Genomic DNA, 22,332 nt, shown 5'->3' on the forward strand with positions numbered 1-22,332 from the left:
CTAGGTGACCCCTATCTCCTTCCCATCTGATCCACATAGGTGACCTGTTTCCTTCCCATCTGATCCACCTAGGTGACCCCTATCTCCTTCCCATCTGATCCACATAGGTGACCTGTTTCCTTCCCATCTGATCCACCTAGGTGACCCCTATCTCCTTCACATCTGATCCTCCTAGGTGACCCTATCTCCTTCCCGTCTGATCCACATAGGTGACCTGTCTCCTTTCCAACTGATCCACTCAAGGTGACCCCATCTCATTCCCATCTGATCCAAGTAGGTGACCCCCATCTCCCTTTCGTCAAACCCAACTACTCTGTGTGTAATTGTACACAAGAAAGATATGTTGAGGAATGCATGTATTCTAATATAGAATCATCTATTCATGAAAGAACAACTTTAATTAATGAGAGAACTTTGATAATTAGACATTGCACATCAAACACTACCAACAGGCAACAACAAAATATCATATACCATGGTCCCAAAAGTATGTGGCCCTGCAAATTCACCAGAACTTAATTGCATTTATATAACAAAATTTTATTTAATTTAGAAAAAGTCCATCATCAAAGTCTCTTCAAGCTTTCTTCAATTAGTGATTGCCATGAACCATCTGTCCAGTTTTCCAGTCTTCGTTGTTTTAAACGTTTCATGTGTTTGTTGTGGCAGGCATCCATCAGGATGTGTTCCCATGTTGGCTTAGCACAGGCACCTGAAAAACAACATGGTAAAATGATATCAGGATGTGTTATGACATCAGGATGTGTTGCTACCTCAGTCTGGTGCAGGACCCTGACATACAACACAGTAAAACAATGACATCAGGATGTGTTGCTACCTCAGTCTGGTGCAGGACCCTGACATACAACACAGTAAAACAATGACATCAGGATGTGTTGCTACCTCAGTCTGGTACAGGCCCCTTACATACAACACAGTAAAACAATGACATCAGGATGTGTTTACATCATTCCAGTACAAGCTTCTGACACACAACACATAAATATAATGACATCAGGATGTGTTGCTACCTCAGTCTGGTACAGGCCCCTAACATACAACACAGTAAAACAATGACATCGGGATGTGTTACTACGTCAGCCTGGTACATGCCCCTAACATACAACAATGACATTAGGATGTGTTGCTACCTCAGTCTGGTACAGGCCCCTAACATACAACACAGTAAAACAATGACATCGGGATGTGTTACTACGTCAGCCTGGTACATGCCCCTAACATACAACAATGACATTAGGATGTGTTGCTACCTCAGTCTGGTACAGGCCCCTAACATACAACACAGTAAAACAATGACATAAAACTGGTACATGCCCCTAACATACAACAATGACATTAGGATGTGTTGCTACCTCAGTCTGGTACAGGCCCCTAACATACAACACAGTAAAACAATGACATCAGGATGTGTTGCTACCTCAGTCTGGTACAGGCCCCTAACATACAACACAGTAAAACAATGACATCAGGATGTGTTGCTACCTCAGTCTGGTGCAGGACCCTGACATACAACACAGTAAAACAATGACATCAGGATGTGTTGCTACCTCAGTCTGGTGCAGGCCCCTAACATACAACACAGTAAAACAATGACATCAGGATGTGTTGCTACCTCAGTCTGGTACAGGCCCCTAACATACAACACAGTAAAACAATGACATCAGGATGTGTTGCTACCTCAGTCTGGTGCAGGCATCTGACAAACAACACAGTAAAACAATGACATCAGGATGTGTTGCTACCTCAGTCTGGTGCAGGACCCTGACATACAACACAGTAAAACAATGACATCAGGATGTGTTGCTACCTCAGTCTGGTACAGGCCCCTAACATACAACACAGTAAAACAATGACATCAGGATGTGTTGCTACCTCAGTCTGGTACAGGCCCCTAACATACAACACAGTAAAACAATGACATCAGGATGTGTTCACATCATTCCAGTACAAGCTCCTGACACAAATTAATACATTAACACATAAATATGATGACATTAGGGTGTGTTCCCACTTGTAAGAGATTTATAATAAACAGGTTACAATAGATTGTTACCTTTGATGTCAGGTCGGTCATCAATCAGAAGGTGTCCATTGATCACGGTCTTGTCACGAGTCAGGATCACCTTCTCTATGAAGTCGGGACCTAAATGATTTTCCACCCATTCATACTGTGAAAAAAAAGAAAGCTCTCATTTCAAAACTATAAACCAGGTACATTTAATGCCAAAGGAAAACTTTAAAATGTCATAGAAAATATTTCAGGGTGTTAATTTCATTGGCTAATTCATCAGGTATATAACAATTAGAACTTTTATACAAGAAAATATAAAGGAAAAGGTTAAAAAAGTTGTGACCTTTGACCCAAAAGCAAGGATTTCTATTTGACTATTTTTGTTTTAACCTATGACCCCAAAGGTAATTTATAATAATGTAACTGCAAGTGTTTTTTTTTTAAGTTTTGATAATTTTTAAATTTGAGCTATGATGACATGGCATCCATATTAAATTTTTAACATATTTGAAAATGTCACAATGACACCCTTCATCAATACACCGTATTGTACTTTTTGTTAACATCTTCTATATCAATCAAAAACAAACATACAGTGAAAAAATCTAAAAATCAATGGAAATTTCGCTATTGATACATGTAAGAGTAATGCCAAATATAATTTGATCAAGAGTTGGTCCGTGAAATTATCTAAATGCTAACTTCACGAAGACACCAGGGAAGAAATACAACAGGTATTCAGGATTCAAGACTGTTCACTGATTGTATCTATATAATTACTAAAGCATTTCAGTTTAACTCCCAAATTACCTATCTGTCTCCATAGTTACTTTTCTATCTCCTCAAGTACATGTCTACATGTCTGTCTCTCTCCTTTCCTGTCACCTCATATGTCTGTCCTGTCTCCCAAGATTCCTGGTTCCCCCCCCCCCCCACCCCATTCCTAAGTTACCTGTATTTTTTCCTAGGTACTTGTCTTTCTCCATTGATACCTGTGTGCCCCCTAATTATTGTGTCTCTTTTATAACCTGTGGGCCTCTTCAGCTACCTGTTTCTCTCTATAATTAACTGTTTGTCTCTTAAGCTACAATTGTACCTATCTGTCACCCCTGATACATTTTACCTGCCTGTCTTCTAAGTTATCTGCCTGTCTCCAAAAACACCTCTGTCTCCATGGTTACAACAGACACCCCATTCCCAAGGCCTCACACTACTAAAGTATTGTGTGTATGCAGTGGACTGCTGTTGGTGTTTTCTCTTAGAATCAACAGAAACCCTGTTTTATAGGAAAGTATACCTTTTCCTTGACTGAATACTGGTATTGAAACAAGGGACTGGTACACAGAAAGACATCCACTCTACAAAATAAAATCTCTTCATATCATGTGTTTCTATGTAAGCAATCATAAAAAATCTGAATTTTTTCTCAATCAATTCTAAACACTGATAGTCTTTTTCACTTTAACATAAAGTCTGAGAGGAAAACAAGAAGTCCAAAAGTCTGACAGGATGACAACACAGGATGGGCTTTTGGTGCCCTACATTGTTTGATATTTATTTGTTCTTTAAAAGTAGGATCTTTCCCCTTCCATTATCTTCTCTGCTCTGTCTTTGTTCTTAATGACACAAAATTTGAACATTCCTTTTCACCTCTCAGCCATTTTGTTTTTCTTTCAATCTTTCAAGGTTGATATCCAAGAGGACAGTCTGTTTAATAATGTTTTTTTTCTGATCAGTCCCAAAATCAAACGGGCACAACTAGGAACCAAGGAAAGTCTACATATGAAATTTGAGAAAGATCCATCAAGTGCTTCTCATAAAATGGCGATAACACACTTTCAAAAGTCAAAATCCAAGATGGCCAACTGTCAACTATTTTATTTTTTTTTATTAGTTCCAAACCAAAATCAAATGAGTACAGCAAGTAAGCTAGGGAAGCCTACATATGAAATTTGAGAAAGATCCAGCAAGTTTATTTCATCAAATAGCAATAACAAACTTTCAAAAGTCAAATTCTAAGATGGCCACCTGTCAGCATTATTTTCTTCCTGATCAGTCCCAAAATCAAACTGGCACAACAAGGAACAAAGAGCTATATCTATAATCTTAAATTTGAGAGGGAGATCTATCCAGTGCTTCTCAAGAAATTGAGATAACAAACTTCATTGTAAAAATCATATATGGAATTTTAGAAAGATTCATCACGTACTTCTGAAGAAAAAGTGATAACAAAAATTGTTTACAAATGGATGGATGGACGGACCAAGGACTAAGGGTGATTTGATTTGATGATGGTGGATGATAAGACACTCAAAAGTCTGACAGAAAGACAAGTAACTCGAAAGTCCGACAGAAAGACAACAAACTCTTAAGTCTGACAGGAAGACAACAAAATTCAGAAGTCAGGGACTACATTTCATTATTAACATCACATATTAAATCTTTCGTATGAACCTGTTTAAACACTACATCACGGTCTACTAAGCCGTGGAGTATCTCATTGGTTTTGTACACACCCTTCCATAGCATCCATGGCCTTGATAGCATTGCAAGCCCCAGGAAGTTCTGGAAGGTCACGAAAGAAACCTTCAGCTTCATAAATCGACTTCACTTTTTTCTGAAAGAAATGAATTCCTATTAGTTATGAATAGCATGAAGCCACGATAAAAATGAAATATGTGATAGTCAATTTATTTTAGTTGTCCAGTTGTTCTAGTTTTAGAAAGTTGATTATCCTGTTATTTTCGTTTTAGGAACTAGATGGTCCTATTATTTTAGGTTCAGGATCATAATAGTCCAGTTTTTGCTATTAAGGGACTTCTATTTAGGGCTGACAAGTTTTATGAACTAGATGGTCCTATTATTTTAGGTTCAGGATCTTAATAGTCCAGTTTTTGCTATTTAGGGACTTCTATTTAGGGCTGACAAGTTTTATGAACTAGATGGTCCTATTATTTTAGGTTCAGGATCTTAATAGTCCAGTTTTTGCTATTTAGGGACTTCTATTTAGGGCTGACAAGTTTTATGAACTAGATGGTCCTATTATTTTAGGTTCAGGATCTTAATAGTCCAGTTATTGCTATTTAGGGACTTAATGGTTTTTTTGTTGAAACTTTGGGACTTGATAGCCCTATTATTGAAGTTTAGGGACTTGGTTGTCCAGTCACTGAAATTTAGGGAATTAATTGTCCAGTTACCGAAATTTAGGGACTTAGTTGTCCAGTCACTGAAATTTAGGGAATTAAATGTCCAGTTACCGAAATTTAGGGACTTGGTTGTCCATTCACTGAAATTTAGGGAATTAATTGTCCAGTTACCGAAATTTAGGGACTTGGTTGTCCAGTCACTGAAATTTAGGGAATTAATTGTCCAGTTACTGAAATTTAGGGACTTGGTTGACTAGTCACTGAAATTTAGGGAATTAATTGTCCAGTTACTGAAATTTAGAAACTTAATTGTCTAGTTATTGAAAATTAGGGACTTGATGGCCTTGTTGCTAAAGTTTGGGCATTGATAGTCCTGTTGTTGGAAGTTTAGGGACTTGATGGCCCTGTTGCTGAAGTTTGGGCATTGATAGTCCTGTTGTTGGAAGTTTAGGGACTTGATGGCCCTGTTGTTGAAGTTTAGGGACCTGATGGCCCTGTTACTGAAGCTAAGATACTTGAAAGTCCTGTTACTAAAGTTTTGATTGCTCAGTTATTTACGTTTAGCGATCTGATAGCCCCTAAGTTTTGTTATTTGATGACCCAGTTATTTACGTTTAGCGATCTGATAGCCCCTAAGTTTTATTATTTGATGGCCCAGTTATTGACGTTTAGCAATGTGATAGCCTCTAAGTTTTGTTATTTGATGGCCCAGTTATTTACGTTTAGCAATGTGATAGCCTCTAAGTTTTGTTATTTGATGGCCCAGTTATTTACGTTTAGCAATGTGATAGCCCCTAAGTTTTGTTATTTGATGGCCCAGTTATTTACGTTTAGTAATGTGATAGCCCACAAGTTTTTGTTTTTTGATGGCCCAGTCATTTACGTTTAGCAATCTGATAGCCCATAAGTTTTGTTATTTGATGACCCAGTTATTTACGTTTAGCGATGTGATAGCCCGCAAGTTTTTTGGTTGATAATTAATAGGTATAACAATACAGATTAGCCAAGAAAGCAGCTCCAGTCAAACATGTTTCTTATACAGTAGATCTTTTACATGATTCTTTTTATGAAACCACCTATGACTTAAAATAATTTTTTATCTTCTTTTGTCAAATCTCATGTATACAATTTCATTACCTTCAATCCTTCTTTTAGCTTTTCATACTGATCCCCCAGATAAAAGGTCCGTCGATCCTCCATCTCTATATAGGGCTCATCAGGAAATTTCTTTCTATACATGGTTAGAAAATATCCCTCAAAGTCTGCAATGGTTTGATCCATGTCTACCAGCACTCGTAACCGTCTCTCCATTAGTTTGCTAATTACCTTTCTACCAGCCATCTCTGGGAAATATCTGAAATAAAAAGAAGCACTTCAGGTGACCTACCATTTAATAATTTTCATTCAACACAGAACTCTGTTTTGAATTAGGAAATCACACACATTATTTTTTCATATACATCTCAGTAATATTAGCTCGGACACTAATAGACAATTGTGATCATATTCTTGAATGATCATCACTGTTACTATAAACCATCAAACACCATCAGTGTCATGGTCATAATCTTAGTTCTAGAAGAAGAAGAAGAAAAGAAGAAGATGATGAAGAAGAAAGAGTAGAAAAAGAAAGAAGAATAAGAAGAAGAAGAAGAAGAAGAAGACCATGACGCAATGATTTCACTTCCTGCACTTACACACCCTCCAAATGTTAGTATGAGTGTATGATATACTGTTGTAAATTACATGAAAGTACAAGAGTTAATCACTAGAAGGCATGTGTCAAGGGTCTGATTAAAGCTCTTAAATGGAAGGAACTGACCAGATTATACATTATATTTCTACAAAATCCTTTCCTTGCCTCCACATGGTTCCAATACAGTATCATAGTAAACCCTTACATTGGATTTTGAAGATATGTTTTAGGAAATTACAAATCTAGTGATTTCTGGCATTGCATGCAGTGATATTGGTTGTGTGCTTGTCACATTTAAAATTATTTTGTATTGTTAGATCTTTGCTTGAATCCATTTGTTTTAATTACTATGTGATAGTTTATATTCCTGTTTAATTATGTTGTGTCATGGTGTGTTGAAGTTGTACAATCTAACTCCACTACTTCTGAGCCCTCCTTCAACATAATGGAGGCTATGGTTTGTGTTTGAGCGGGTGTAGTATGTTTTAGTAAATGATGAAAGAGACAGCTGCTTTGATGGACTCCAACAAGTCACTCTCTACAGTGTTCAGGGGGAGATATGCCAATTTTTGATGGTCCTAGTTGGGAAAAGTGAGTTCTGACGGAGACTGATGTTGGTGGGTAATTGATCAGTATGTTTGTGGTATAGACTAGCTGTGATATCATTATCATATTAACAAGACAGGGCATACATCTGTTCTCCAATCTGTTGATTTTCTCTAATGTAGGTAGTTTATTATGTGTCACTGATACCGGAGGTGTTTCTGTGCCTTAGTGATGAGACAGTTTGACCGATATCATCAGAGATAAGTAGAGAATACATGGTCAGTGTTTTAAAATGTAAGCTGTATTTTGGTGAGGGTGTCTTTCTGTCCCGAGATGAAATGCAGCTTATATTTTCAGACACTAACCTTGTATTTTATTTATCCTGCAACAACGCATGCAAATCACTGTCAAAACTTCAAGAGTTTTCTTGTTCAATCTTTGTTTACCTGATGTTGACTTTTGTTGAATTTTGTCTGATGACGTACGCCTAAATAATTGCTCCAGACAGAGTTCCAAACTTCAACAAATTTGACGATTTTATGAATTTTCTTGCACATTTACTGTCAAATTAACCCACGTGCTAAAATGCAGCTGTTTTCCGTCACTGCCGAATAGAGCAAAATTATATGTGGCAGGTGTATTCCGACAATGGCAGCACAAGTTGCAGGATGAATATATACACATGTATATTCTATTGTTGGTCTGACAAGTGATATGTATACTTGTAAAGTTTCTTAGGAATAAAGCACAGACTATCACAAACTCTCTCTAAATATATTATTCGAATTTCTTTAGATCTGACTGGATGTGATTATGCCAAGATGTTTTCCTTGTTAACATAGTATAATATATGGAATTTCAGTACGTAATCATATGCATGTTCATCAATGGTTGTTTTTGTTACTAAGGAAGTTGTTTTTGTTACTAAGGATGGTAAATACATATATTTTGCTATGGAACGTCAGAATAATTCGGACAAGCTGAAAACACATAAAAGTACACATATACGTCTCTGTTATACGTAACTATTAATAATCGGTTACACTTCTGATAATGTATCCAGCATATTACAATACACTGGCCTGTACGCTACCTCTTTTTGCTTAAAACGATTTACAGCCTTTTGACTACGGTGGGTCGCTTCCCCGTAGGCGGTTGAAACGATTGCATCAACTTCGTAGAAATTAGGTCCAATCTTAGACTGCGAAATATCAGCATTAGCAGCAGAAAAGGCCTTAACTAATCCGAGACTAAGTGACCGAACGTCGACTCGAACATCATTACTTTTTAGAATTCCTGCAAAAAAGCAGGGTTGGTGCAAGCACGTTTCCCGAAATTAACTTTAGGCCTATTTAGCTTACTGTACTGTACATGTTACAATGAATCATGCTTAATTTTATGCTTATGTTTTTATATTTGACAGGAAACTTTCAATCTGTGCGTTCTTAGCTTTACATAAATAATGTTTAACATCCAATACAGGTACGTTCGTGTATCGAGGCCAACCTGACCATTTCAATCGGGTCGTGCAACAGATGCGGACTTCCTCTAATTTCTGGTTTGTTTTGATATCGATCGCTTAAGATGTTAAAAATAGCATGGTAGGATTTCCATATAATACCTCAAAACAACAGCTTTATATGTGTTTTGACCATATCTTGCCATATATAATTTTCTGTTTCGATTTTGTCTTCATAATATATACATATATAACAAATTACATATGTCTCTATCTCCCTTTATCTATTTGGGTCTCGATCTATCCACGGACTTTATCTAAACACGTGGTTTGCCTGGAACGCGTTAACGAGTGACAACAAACGTCGTAAAGCGTCGTAAAATATCTTTCAAAAATTAATATAGTTCGCATCATAAAGATATATGTTGTGAATATGATCATAAAACATCCCTGTGCCAGGTTTGAATGAGTTAGCATTGTGTGCCAAGTTTCAGTTTCATTTATGAAGGCAAGAGGCCCATAGGGCCTATATCGCTAACCTGAATTAGTTTGCTGAAATTGATTCATTTTTAAGTAGGGGAAAAGTGTTTAAAACTCTTGTATCTAATAATAAAATAGACCCACCTCTAAAGGGCGATGAGATGAAGCTGTTTATAAATAACTAGTTCTCTTCACCAAGAATGTCTTCAGTTCCAACACAATAAAGATTTTTTTTTTAAAAATGCTCCATTTGGCCCAGGCATTCCTACATAAGTACAAGATAGATTTTAAAGAAATTCATAGTTTTCCCTATTGAGCCCCACCCATCTGACCCCAGGATTTTCCTTTATCCAACCATGCTTCAGACCAGATCTATAGACAATATCCTGCTATTCCTGAAGAGCAAGATATATTTTTTAAAAATTAATATATTTCTCTATTGGATCCAACCTATCTGGCCCCAGGGACCCCAAGATCAAAGAAAAAACGTATTTTCCTTCACCCAAGCTTGCTTCAGAACAAATCTGGGGAAAATCGTGTGATTTCTTAAAAAAAGTAGATTTTAAAGGAATTCACAGATTTTCCCTTTTGGGACCCATCCATCTGGCCCCAGGGGGTCGAGAACCATCGTTTATACAAAACTCATTTCCCTTCATCCAATCATGCTTCAAACCAATGTTGGACAATATTCTGCGACTCCTGAAGAACAAAATACATTTTAAAGAAATTCATAGATTTCCCTATTAGGTCCAGGGGGGCCCCCGAGACCCACCATTTAAACAAAACTGATTTTCCTTCAGCCAAGCGTGCTGTCCCTCTTCGGACCAGGTGACCTAAAAACTGGACCTCTTCCCCAAAGGATGTTCCTGACCAAATATGCTCGATAACTCCGTGTTGATCATGACAATTAGCAATTTATAGGAAAAGTTGATGGGTGGAAAACAGATGCCCGGAAGGACTTGGCCCTTCAGCTCATGCAAGTTAAAATGTATAAATAACAGTAATTTTTCAGAACAAGAGATATCAATTAAAGTGAAATCAGCACCATGAGAGAGTGTAACTTCCTGCATTAAGTTTATTTCATCACGCAATCATAACCATCGGTATTCCATTTTTTTGTTCAAGGACACTTAAATTTTTTGGCTGACATTCCCTTGAACCTCCAGTTTTAAAACGGGAGATAATTAAATCCCTGCCCGCCATTTGCATCAGATGCGCTGCAATTATTACATTTAAGTGTATCCAAAAGCAGCACCACGAGTGTTTCACAAGTCGTGCAATTTTATTGCAAGCTGTCTTTTCATGGTTTTCTGGAAGTCAAACATCGGATCAGGGCTATCAATACAACAATTTTTGGCTCTCTTAATCGCAGCCATTGTCTAGTTACCTTATTGATCGGCTACTGTCAGTTTCGTTTCGGTTTGGTGTAGTACATCAAAAATATACTTAACATTATCATCCCAAAATATTAGAGGTGATATCTTAGGGCACACTCTTTTTTCCATCTCTATAATGTACCATAAAAACCAACAACAGCAACACACACATGCACACAAAACAATAACAAAGAAATAAAGTTGCGTAATCACTCCTACAGGTATGCCACAGTCACCAATTGAATTCAAATAAATGATTATTAAATAAATCATTAACTCGTTCATTTGAGTAATAAAATATGTTTTAACAATTTTAAAACAAAATATTAAAGTGTTTCAATGTATCCGTTACAGTAGCTTAATTTCTTCAAGAAATTAAGTTACTGCAACGGATACCCGAGTTATCGTTCCGTATACTGCGAATAGAGTTATCCCCCTTCCTACTGTTGCATAGTCGCCGAAGTTCATGCGTGGCAACAACACGAATTCCGATATTCGATACGACTATTTCTTTCATTGTGTTCAGATTGCTGAACCAGTTTGTAAGATTATCTGAATTTTCTGCTTGTCAACGGCTTTCAGCAGAGAAGATTATCAGGTAAGCACATTTAACCAATGTTCTAATATATAAATTCGTTCTTGCTTCGATAAGTGAACGAACATACATTGCGAGGCGTTGACATTGATGTTAAATTAACAGAGAACATAGAGCATTTAACACTGCAGGATTGTCACATATGTAGGCCTGTATATTGATGAACTTCCATAAACTTTCATTTAATTTATTAATTGATTTATTTGGAAGATAAAACAATCTCATTCCATTGAGTGTTCAACAGACAAAATGTAATGGCTTACTGTATGGATGACTAGGTAATTTTTCGAAGTCTTTGCCTTTCGATATGTGTCATACAGTAGATATTCCACAACGAGTGACGGTTGTTAATTATGTTTATCTAACACGAGTTAGTTGATTTTCAAATTTGGAAAGTAACTTAAAGCACGCAATTTTTTCTAATTCTGAAAATAAACTTACCCGAGTTTGATTAACAACCGTCACGTGTTGGAGGACTGGGGACTTTTTTTTATCCCATAACTGTACTGTGTTGTATTGTACCGGGTTTATATTCTCCCAGTGTGGTCACTAGATTCTGTGTTCCGCATCACTACACGACGAAATATAGTTCGTAATGAGGGAACTTCTATTTAAGATGACCTATTAATGTTTATTGCAATATATTTGTATCTTAAAGAAATGTTTAAAAATTATGTATGAGTAAGAAATGTACACTGTTTGTGTGTTTTATGAATAGAATACCCATTTAAATCACCCCGCACTATCAACACGACACGGCGAGGTCGAACGGGAAAGCTTGGACACCTGAAACCAAGATTTAAACTAAACGGTGCCATACTCAGCTATCTTTCGTTCCCAGGTCGTAGTAGGTGTGTGATTATTGTTGATGGCGATATCAAAAGAGATCTTGAAGATTTTTCATTCAAGACATCGCAATACATACCCGCATTGACAGATTTTCAGGAAACCGAGCTAGAGTGATGAGCTTGTGTTACAGCCATGACTGGCATGAGTGTGACACTGTGTTGACGGGGCTGTCACAGTAGCAGGGGGCAACACATGGGAGATTTTGGGTGGTTGACGTGAGTTCAACATCAAAATGCATTGATTCTTAAAACATTTTCGTGAACGGAAATCGACTGCACTTAAGAGAAAACAACGAATTTGCCATCAACATACTTGCGTGTATCAAGCGTGTCATGTTATCATATCGTGTTGATTACATATCATTTTATAAGTTTATTAACACGAGACAATTATTTACCAAATGGAATTTTATGATTTTGTGTTTGGGATATAAATTTGCAATAAAGGTAAGTGAAATCATTATATAGAATTTATTTTCATGTTATGTTGGAGACAATATAGGCTCGCTTGCCAATTCCTTCGCCAAGTCATGCCAGCTTAGTTACAGAAGGCTACAAGTGTCATTCGTTAATTTGTGAGTAACTTCTCAACTGAATGTGACAATTCCTTGCTGAATGGTTAGTCAATTTTTTTTCCCTTAAATTTTCTCTTTTGTCTCCGAGACCCACGTTAAAACATAATCTGAATAATCAGCGTGTGACTTAATACAGATCACGACACGGATAACTGTACATGCAAACAATACATTAATGTGGTTTCCCTGTCACTGAAAGCAGAAATACCGACAGATTTTCGGTTTTCGTATTTCTTTCATCAGTGACAGACGACAACAAAAAGAACGCGCCAGTGAAGTGTTGTCGGATGTCGAAGTTCAGAGGTTAACCAATCAGACTTGTTGGGGGTCAGAGACGACCAATCGGAGACTTTGAAAGTGTTTTCACACCGCGGCGTGTAAACAAAAACAGTTGCACACTGCCACTATTTTTTCAAGCGGAATATCGGTTAGTAAATAGATGTAGTGATGGGATCAGTGATGTTCTTTATCAAATTACGGAGGCCCATGTTGCGAGTTGTTGTTCGGATATGCATTTTTTATAGTTATTTTGGAAATTTTGTGCTTTCTTTCTCGGTACGTCATTAATTCACTCGTCTTTTGACTTAAGCTTAGCACACAGTAGGCCCCCATCATACTCAAAAATTCTTTGGCCTACGTAGTTTGGGTGGGTGAGGGTTGGACAGTCCCGCACATGCATTCATTAATCTCCGGAATGTGCGGTATGCTCGTTTTAGACGTTTCCAGGATTTCCACACACATAGCAAAACCATGCAGGACGTTTCACAGAAGTGGATATGTTAAGCGAATGACTGCAAGTAGACCTAAAGCAGTATACAGGATTCAAATACTTTCTATGATATAGAGTTTCATTACACTAAGCGGATATTGTTAGCTGGTCTAAGATAATGGTAAATGACACAGTGTGAGCCTGTGAGGTATGAAACTCTTATTACATTTGTATATACAAAGTTTTCCAAGTGAGTTAAATGTTAATACATGAATTACTGATAATATTGTCATAGCTTTATATAAATGTTACCAATTCATTTTTCTGTTAAATAAAGATTACGTAGAGTCTTAGTTTTAAAACTAATACCAAATTCAAAGAGATGGAGATAAATTAAAAAAAAAAAAAAAAAAACGAGACATGAAAAAACACGTGTTCTGTAAGTTTCTGTTTCATCGACGACACATTTGAATCTTAGTAAATAATTAAATAAGTAATGTCACATCTCCAGATAAGAACAATATAAATGAAAAATAATAACTGAAATATCAAATCAAAATTTATTGAAGATCAATCATAATCTGACGACTGAAAAATAGGAACGTTGTATAGTTTATATTATTGCTATATTATATATTACACTTGACTTGGCCCTGTTTAACAAGAGGAGGTTAGATAATTTTAAGCCTTCATGTTTCTACATCAGATTAAATATTCATTATGATTGTTAGATTTAAGGGATAATTCTGGGTCAGAATTTCAGGGTTTTGGAGAAAGCGGATAGGATTTTACTATGCAATAAAGCACATTCTTTGAGATATCCGTGAAGCTTTGGAATGCCAAAGGCCAATTCCAATACAGATAACACCCATTTTACATTTTTATAAGCAAGAATGTTTGGAGTCGCATCCTTTCATTGATATCCTTTAATTTGATATTATACCCAAGTTGACCGATATTTATTCAGCTATAAACGAACTAGAACAATGTGTATTAAGATACAATAAATGCCATTCAGCGCGTGACAATTATGACGAGTTAATGTCGATATGTATAGAAACACTGTCAAAACGGCTGTTCAATATGATGCTGTCGATAATGGATAATTTATTTATCAAGTAAATATCTATATGAGACAGCGAGATGGACAGGGAATATAAATATAAACATTGAAACGTCTTGATATGACTCGCATGAAGCGAATATTAAACAAAACGGTCTTATTGGGAGGGTCTTGTTACAAAATAAATACTAGCGAATATTTGCTGATCACACGGTTTGCTACATAAAGCGAATGCTCGCTAATAAGGAGATCTACTACATAAAGCGAATACTTGCTAATAAGGAGATCTATTACATATAGTGAATACTTCCTCATCAAACGGTCTGTTACATAAAGCGAATGCTCGCTAACAAGGAGATCTACTACATAAAGCGAATGCTCGCTAATAAGGAGATCTACTACATAAAGCGAATGCTCACTAATAAGGAGATCTACTACATAAAGCGAATGCTCGCTAATAAGGAGATCTACATAAAGCGAATGCTCGCTAATAAGGAGATCTACTACATAAAGCGAATACTTCCTCATCAAACGGTCTGTTACATAAAGCGAATGCTCGCTAACAAGGAGATCTACTACATAAAGCGAATACTTGCTAATAAGGAGATCCATTACATATAGTGAATACTTCCTCAACAAACGGTCTAGTACATAAAGCGAATACTTGCTAATAAGGAGATCTACTACATAAAGTAAATACTTGCTCATTAGTCAGTCTATTATTTCAAGCGAATATTTGGTAATTAGACGGTCTATTGCATAAAGTGGATATTTGCAGTTAGACGGTTCCTTACAAAAAAGTGAATACTTGGTCTTTAGCCGGCCTTTTACGTAAAGCGACTATTTACTAGTTAAGCGATCTATTACATAAAGAGAAAACTTACTAATTAAGCGGTCTCTTATATAAAGCAAATTCTTGTCAATAACTTTGCGTTTTCTTACATAAAGCAAAATTAGACAATTCTTTCACCATAAGGAATATGATGGTATGGGTCCCGTCGAGTAGGGCTGAAGGAATATGGTGGCATATGTCCCGTCGGGTAGGGCTGAAGGACTATGGTGGCATATGTCTCGTCGGGTAGGGCTGAAGGAATATGATGGTATGGATCTCTTTTCTCTTTTATTGTTCGACTAGCATCCTTACTATATTGTAGGGAACATAGGGGCGGGGGGGCTCTCTTCTTGTTTTTGAATCGCAAGGAAATTACTACATTAATATATATTAATATTATTGGAATATTTAAGTAGTTTCGCTTTAAACAGCACTGTAATTTTAAAAGTTGTAATAATTACCGCATTACATTTTCCACCTGCTGGAAAAATATTAGAGTTATCCTACACGTTCTTCATGATGCATAGAGTTACCTCCCCTTCATATTGTTGCGTTGTCACGTGAGTTTTGCGTGGCAACAACACGGATTTCAGTGGTAAAGGCAACTCAATATTGTCGTAGGCTTAAAATTGCTGAAATCACTTAGAAAATCGTCGTATTTTTATCGCTTGTCTTAAAGAAAATAGGTAAGTATATCGTTGTTCTTCATCTAAGTTGTATGTGCTGCTAAAATAATTAGCGTAATGCTAAATTGCTTCAATTGTGTAGTTGATTAAGTGACTAAAATAGTTTCAATAGCATCATACATGTATATCACTGAAAAAAATCGGTTATGTTTGGATTTGAAGCGGCTATTTGCGATAAGGCAGTTCTTTACATAAAACGGGAAAAGGTAACCGCCCGATATCGCGGTCCCCTACAGGAAATGATTACCGGCTCTATATGAGCTTCCCGCCAATAAAACGTTTTCTTGCTTGTAGAGTCATTTTAAACTTGAAGCGAATATGATTGTGAGTCAGCCGCCTGTATGGGTTGCTTAACTGTAACCCAAACTCCCTCCCCCAACACCTGTATTTTTTTACCTGGTAAATTTGCTGTTGCTTTTCACTATGTATACTTATCAAATCATTCTTGCCTGTTGTTGCTGTGTAAAGTATGTTTGTGACTTATAAACTAGTTCTTCTCTCCAATACTAGCTTTATAAACCTCTTTGGTAGAACAACATGGTGTAGTTACTCGCCCCAATACTAGTTTTATTAACCTCATTGTAAGAACAACATGGTGTAGTTCATCGCCCCAATACTAATTTTATAAACCTCCTGGGTAGAACAACATGGTGTAGTTCATCTTCTTCCCAATACTAGGTTTATAAACCTTTTTGGTAGAACAACATGGTGTAGTTCATCGCCCCAATACTAGTTTTATAAACCTCCTGGGTAGAACAACATGGTGTAGTTCATCTTCTTCCCAATACTAGGTTTATAAACCTTTTTGGTAGAACAACATGGTGTAGTTCATTGCAACAATACTAGTTTTATAAACCTCTTTGGTAGAACAACTTTGTATATTTCATCTCCCCAATACCAGTTTTATAAATATCTTACGTAGAACAACATGGTGTAGTTCATCGCAACAATACTAATTTTATAAACTTCTTACGTAGAACAACATGGTGTAGTTCATCGCCCCAATACTAGTTTTATAAACCTCTTTGGTAGAACAACTTTGTATATTTCATCTCCCCAATACCAGTTTAGTTTTATAAATATCTTACGTAGAACAACATGGTGTAGTTCATCTCCCCAATACCAGTTTTATAAATATCTTACGTAGAACAACATGGTGTAGTTCATCGCCCCAATACTAGTTTTATAAACCTCTTTGGTAGAACAACTTTGTATATTTCATCTCCCCAATACTAGTTTTATAGAACAACATTTCATAGAACAACATTGTGTAGTTCCCCAATACTAGTTTTATAAACTGGGTAGAACAACATGGTGTAGTTCATCTCCCCAATACTAGTTTTATAAATATCTTACGTAGAACAACATGGTGTAGTTCATCTCCCCAATACCAGTTTTATAAATATCTTACGTAGAACAACATGGTGTAGTTCATCTCCCCAATACCAGTTTTATAAATATCTTACGTAGAACAACATGGTGTAGTTCATCGCCCCAATACTAATTTTATAAACCTCCTGGGTAGAACAACATGGTGTAGTTCATCTTCTTCCCAATACTAGGTTTATAAACCTTTTTGGTAGAACAACATAGTGTAGTTCATCGCAACAATACTAATTTTATAAAACCTCTTGGGTAGAACAACATTGTGTAGTTCATCGCCCCAATACTAGTTTTATAAACCTCCTGGGTAGAACAACTTTGTATATTTCATCTCCCCAATACCAGTTTTATAAATATCTTACGTAGAACAACATGGTGTAGCTCATCGCCCCAATACTATTTTTATAAACCTCTTTGGTAGAACAACTTTGTATATTTCATCTCCCCAATACCAGTTTTATAAATATCTTACGTAGAATCTCCCCAATACTAGTTTTATAAATATCTTACGTAGAACAACATGGTGTAGTTCATCGCCCCAATACTAGTTTTATAAACCTCTTTGGTAGAACAACTTTGTATATTTCATCTCACCAATACTAGTTTTATAAATCTCTTACGTAGAACAACATGGTGTAGTTCCTCTTCCAAATACTAGATTTATAGACCTCTTTGGCAGAACAACATGGTGTAGTTCATCTCCCCAATACTAGATTTATAAACCTCTTACGTAGAACAACATGGTGTAGTTCCTCTCCCCAATACTAGTTTTATAAATCTCTTACGTAGAACAACATGATGTTCATCGCCCCAATACTAGTTTTATAAACCTCTTACGTAGAACAACATGGTGTAGTTCCTCTCCCCAATACTAGTTTTATAAATCTCTTACGTAGAACAACATGATGTTCCTCTCCCCAATACTAGTTTTATAAACCTCTTTGGTAGAACAACATGGTATAGTTCCTCTCCCCCAATACTAGTTTTATTAACCTGTAAGGTAGAACAACATCGTGTAGTTAGTCTCCCCAATACTAGTTTAATAAACCCCTTTTATAGAACATCATGGTGTAGTTCATCTCCCAAATACTAGTTTTATAAACCTTTTTGGTAGAACAACATCATCTAGTTCCTCTTCCAAATACTAGCTTTATAAATCTCTTTGGTAGAACAATATTGTGTATTTCTTCTTCCCCATACCAAGTTTTTTTAACGTCTTTGGTGGAAGAACATCTTGTTATTGGTCTTCCAAATAGTAGATCTAGAAACGTCTTTGGTAGAACAACATCTTGTAATTTCTCTTCCCGATACTGGAACAACATTTGTTAAGGTTTCCGTTAAATGGATACCAATTACAGGGGTTTACGCTTCGATCTGAATCATTGTGGTTTATTGATTTTATTAGAAAACTATATCCTTGCTTCCAAAAACCTTTGATGAATTGCTTTTGTTTTCATTCCTTTGTCGTTTAGAAATCTTTACATCATTTAAGACATGTCTTTATTTCATTCAAAAGTTCATCATGGACGATGAAAATAACCCGGATGAAAATCCGGACCATATGTTTGACGATCCATTCATGGGCACCAATGATGAGATGAACCGTGAATATGGTCCACAGCTTCATCTGGACCCTATGTTTGAAGAAGATCCAGCCATGGGTACCAACGATGAAGTATCCGGATTCCTGAATAATCTTGTGGACCAATCCATCACTGACCTTATAGAGGATGATACCACTCTGGGCGAATTTCAAGATGAGGAATCGCCTTTACCAGATCTCACAGTAAAGAAAAAGAAATCAAATAAGGATTTTTCCACATCAAAGTCACTTCCTTCTCTGGACTTGAAGCAGATGGATGGCATCTCTAAAGTAAGCACACCAACACAGAAGACCAGTTCCCTCCCCAGTGTGAGGAGGAAGCCGTCCCCTGTCAGGGTTGATAACTGGGATCTCAGGAAGCACACACTTATCAGGCAATACCAGAAGGCTATGATTGACTCCTACGTTAATCATGTACCAGTGATTCGCGAAGAACCAGAAACATCCTCTAGAACGCTGACAAGCGCCGATTTAGCTTCCCCAAGTCCATCACAAACTCCTGAGGCCACCAAGAACGAAGAGGCTTGTACCCAGGACAACAATGTGGATATTGATTTTGATATGGACGATGAGATCGGGGATTTTATAAGTGATTCCCTGTCAACCATTACTAGTGAATTTAATGTGGAAGCGGAGAAGAAAATTGATCTAGTTGGAACACCAGTTGCAAGTGACAAAGCAACCCAACCTACATTGAAAAGTCTGGTCGGTGATGTCAACAGTGATCACGAAGGTCACTCTTTGAAGGAAACATCTGATGTCAACAAGGCTGAGAGAGAAATTGAGAAAGAACTTCGAAAAGATGAAGATGATTCTGTAAAGGTTGCCTCAACTTTTATTTCCGGCCAGGAGGAAGATGTCACTGGACTCAAGGAAGCCTTAGGTAAGTTAGAACACATCAAATTCTGTGTATCTGTGCTCTCTCTTGAACAAAATTAATTGTTATCTTTAAATATCAAAATTAATGCTGAACTATTCGTAAGTATGTTTACAACAGTCTAGAAATTCTTTTAGAATTTCATTTAAAAAATATGTTTGTTTACAAGAAAGAACATGCATCTCGCGTAACAATTTGGGAGGACATTCCATTAATTTGACATTCTTTGCAGAAATTGAGGAGGCAACTGTGGATATTGGCTGTGAAAAGAAGACATCTTCAGGAAGTATTTTTGGCCTAGTTTTCAAAGTAAGTATGTAAAGTCATTTTGAAAAAAAACAGCCGATGCGTAATCTTTAAAACACGATGAGGCGGAATAAAAAAACAAAGCCTGCTAATTAAAAATTTAAAAGACAGTCAAGTGAATAGTGAATTCGAGCCTAAATTTTGAAGCCTTGGAGGCGACGGACAGAAAATCTAAAGTTATCATTAGAAATGTCAAAATCAAATCAAGATGGGGTCCTTCCTGAATTTGATTATGACAATATCTGGTAGGTGTTTACTTGGGATTCTGGAAATGTAACTAATAAACCTAACAGTGTTCAGGAATAGTGGAGATGAGCTCTGAGTATGTTGTTACTTCATAGTTAGATTTCTTTTCTTTCAGAGGAGAAAATCAAAAGTCTCTCTCAAACTGAAGTTTCCATGTTTCGGATTGATATGCTGTGGAACACTGAAAGGTACTATGATTTCTCTCTTTGATTTTCCTCCCTACATCATACGACTGTTTCATTATTTGACGACTCGTCATTGATGATAAAGGCCTTACTTGTTTACACCTAGGAAGCAACTGAAGAAAATTAGACATGGTCGAATATAGCACACATATTAATTGATTTATCCTCCACACTTTGTCTAAACTTTTGATCCCTAATGCTATTTCGAAAATGGAATACGAATTTATACGGAATAGATAAAGCCGAGAGATGTAAATAACACCCAGCAAGACATTTACATCACCTAATTGTCAATTGCATTTGTTTTTATTTTTAATCCATCGCTTTCACCGAAACGGAGATACTAATTTGGGTTTGTCAGTCACACTTTCGTTTCCGTAATCTAACTTCCCCAAATATTATTCGATTTAGATGAAACTTGGTCAGCAGATGCATATTAGGGCACATAAGACGGGAGTTCAGCAATCAGCATCATCTGTTAATATCTATGCATACTAATTAGTTATCCTTTCATTTCATTAGTCGGTCAGCTTTTGTGCTCTAAATTTCCTAAACATAATCTGATTTAGATAATTTTACATAGCATTATGACATGTTTACCCATAACCTCTAAAATATTTACTTACAATATGTTTGGAAAGCGGGGGATATAAATTCCATGAATTTGCTTGTTAGTTTATATGATTGATAACATGTATATTATATTTATTTTATTAACACAGGATGAATTCTGGATAGTGTCACCTTGGCTTGCCGATGTTTGCTATAATAATCTATTGTTTTCGCAGACTTTTGGTTTCCTTGTCATATGTTCGCCGTAACGGTTTTGCTGCTTGCTATTATGTCTGTCATGCTGTTTCGTTGCCACCATTTTGATGATGATACTGGAACACGACTGGCCGCAACGTTTAGTGATGTTTTTTTATTTCAGATGTTAATGAGGATAGTAACTCACAGAGTAACTTAAATACTGCTCAAGCTAAGAAACCTGGACTCGTGAAAAGATTATTCCCCTTCCTGAAGAAAAAAGGAGCTCGCGTTGCTCCTGTTATCGATCAGAACTAGATAAATAATCTATTTAATTTTATATAAGTATACGTTTGATATAGGATATTGGTAATTTTATTTATTAATTAGATAATAAGATATAGATTTTATGATAATTTATATTTTTTCCGATTTTAAAAATAAGATATTTTATAGTCTTTTTAGTCAGAAGAAAAGTTGAATATTTGTTAAAGAAAATGTGCATAGATTGATTTTGGTTTCATTTAGGTATTTTTTTCTGATTCAAAAACAACAGTAGCTTCTTATTTCATAGGCGTTTTTGTATCTATCGATGGTTATTCATGATTAATTAATTCGGAGATGGAGGGCAGCGATTGTTTTGGATTAATTTAGATTTTTATACTTTAAGTCTGCGATGGAGGGCAGCGATTGTTTTGGATTAATTTAGATTTTTATACTTTAAGTCTGTGATGGAGGGCAGCGATTGTTTTTGGATCAATTTGGATTTTTATACTATAAGTCTATGATGGAGGGCAGTGATTATATTGAATATTTATACTATAAGTCTATGATGGAGGGCAGCGATTATATTGGATTTTTATACTATAAGTCTATTTATGATGGAGGGCAGTGATTATTTTTGGATCAATTTGGATTTTTATATTATAAGTCTATGATGGA

General features: G+C 36.3%; 2 protein-coding genes across 2 annotated transcripts; one reads left to right on the top strand and one right to left on the bottom strand.

The window, feature by feature from the left end:
* Window positions 1-566: 566 nt before the first annotated feature.
* LOC132563374 (5'(3')-deoxyribonucleotidase, mitochondrial-like) lies at window positions 567-6,519 on the bottom strand. Its single transcript, XM_060228137.1, has 5 exons — window positions 6,316-6,519; window positions 4,549-4,649; window positions 3,330-3,390; window positions 2,075-2,189; window positions 567-712 (listed from the first exon to the last, which is right to left on the bottom strand). Exons 1-5 carry the CDS (start codon window positions 6,517-6,519, stop codon window positions 567-569), a joined length of 627 nt encoding a protein of 208 aa, XP_060084120.1.
* A 12,429-nt stretch (window positions 6,520-18,948) lies between these two features.
* LOC132563366 (uncharacterized) lies at window positions 18,949-21,708 on the top strand. The gene is made up of 4 exons (XM_060228127.1): window positions 18,949-19,912; window positions 20,139-20,215; window positions 20,574-20,646; window positions 21,575-21,708. Exons 1-4 carry the CDS (start codon window positions 18,949-18,951, stop codon window positions 21,706-21,708), a joined length of 1,248 nt encoding a protein of 415 aa, XP_060084110.1.
* Window positions 21,709-22,332: the final 624 nt, after the last annotated feature.

Source organism: Ylistrum balloti, unplaced genomic scaffold (genome assembly GCF_031769215.1).
Source record: "Ylistrum balloti isolate Yb309-2 unplaced genomic scaffold, AGI_CSIRO_Ybal_v1 Utg371700, whole genome shotgun sequence".
NCBI classification, from domain to species: Eukaryota; Metazoa; Mollusca; class Bivalvia; order Pectinida; family Pectinidae; genus Ylistrum; species Ylistrum balloti.

What these genes read in the sequence shown, in the direction of transcription:
- LOC132563366 (XM_060228127.1), top strand. Translation starts at nt 18,949, where the DNA reads ATGGACGATGAAAATAACCCGGATGAAAATCCGGACCATATGTTTGAC. An exon ending in TGGACTCAAGGAAGCCTTAG is followed by an intron (nt 19,913 to 20,138) that starts GTAAGTTAGAAC and finishes CATTCTTTGCAG; the next exon opens with AAATTGAGGAGGCAACTGTG. An exon ending in ATGCTGTGGAACACTGAAAG is followed by an intron (nt 20,647 to 21,574) that starts GTACTATGATTT and finishes TTTTTATTTCAG; the next exon opens with ATGTTAATGAGGATAGTAAC.
- LOC132563374 (XM_060228137.1), bottom strand. Translation starts at nt 6,519, where the DNA reads ATGGCTGGTAGAAAGGTAATTAGCAAACTAATGGAGAGACGGTTACGA. An exon ending in AGCTAAAAGAAGGATTGAAG is followed by an intron (nt 4,650 to 6,315) that starts GTAATGAAATTG and finishes CATTTCTTTCAG; the next exon opens with AAAAAAGTGAAGTCGATTTA. An exon ending in GCCATGGATGCTATGGAAGG is followed by an intron (nt 3,391 to 4,548) that starts GTGTGTACAAAA and finishes TTTATTTTGTAG; the next exon opens with AGTGGATGTCTTTCTGTGTA.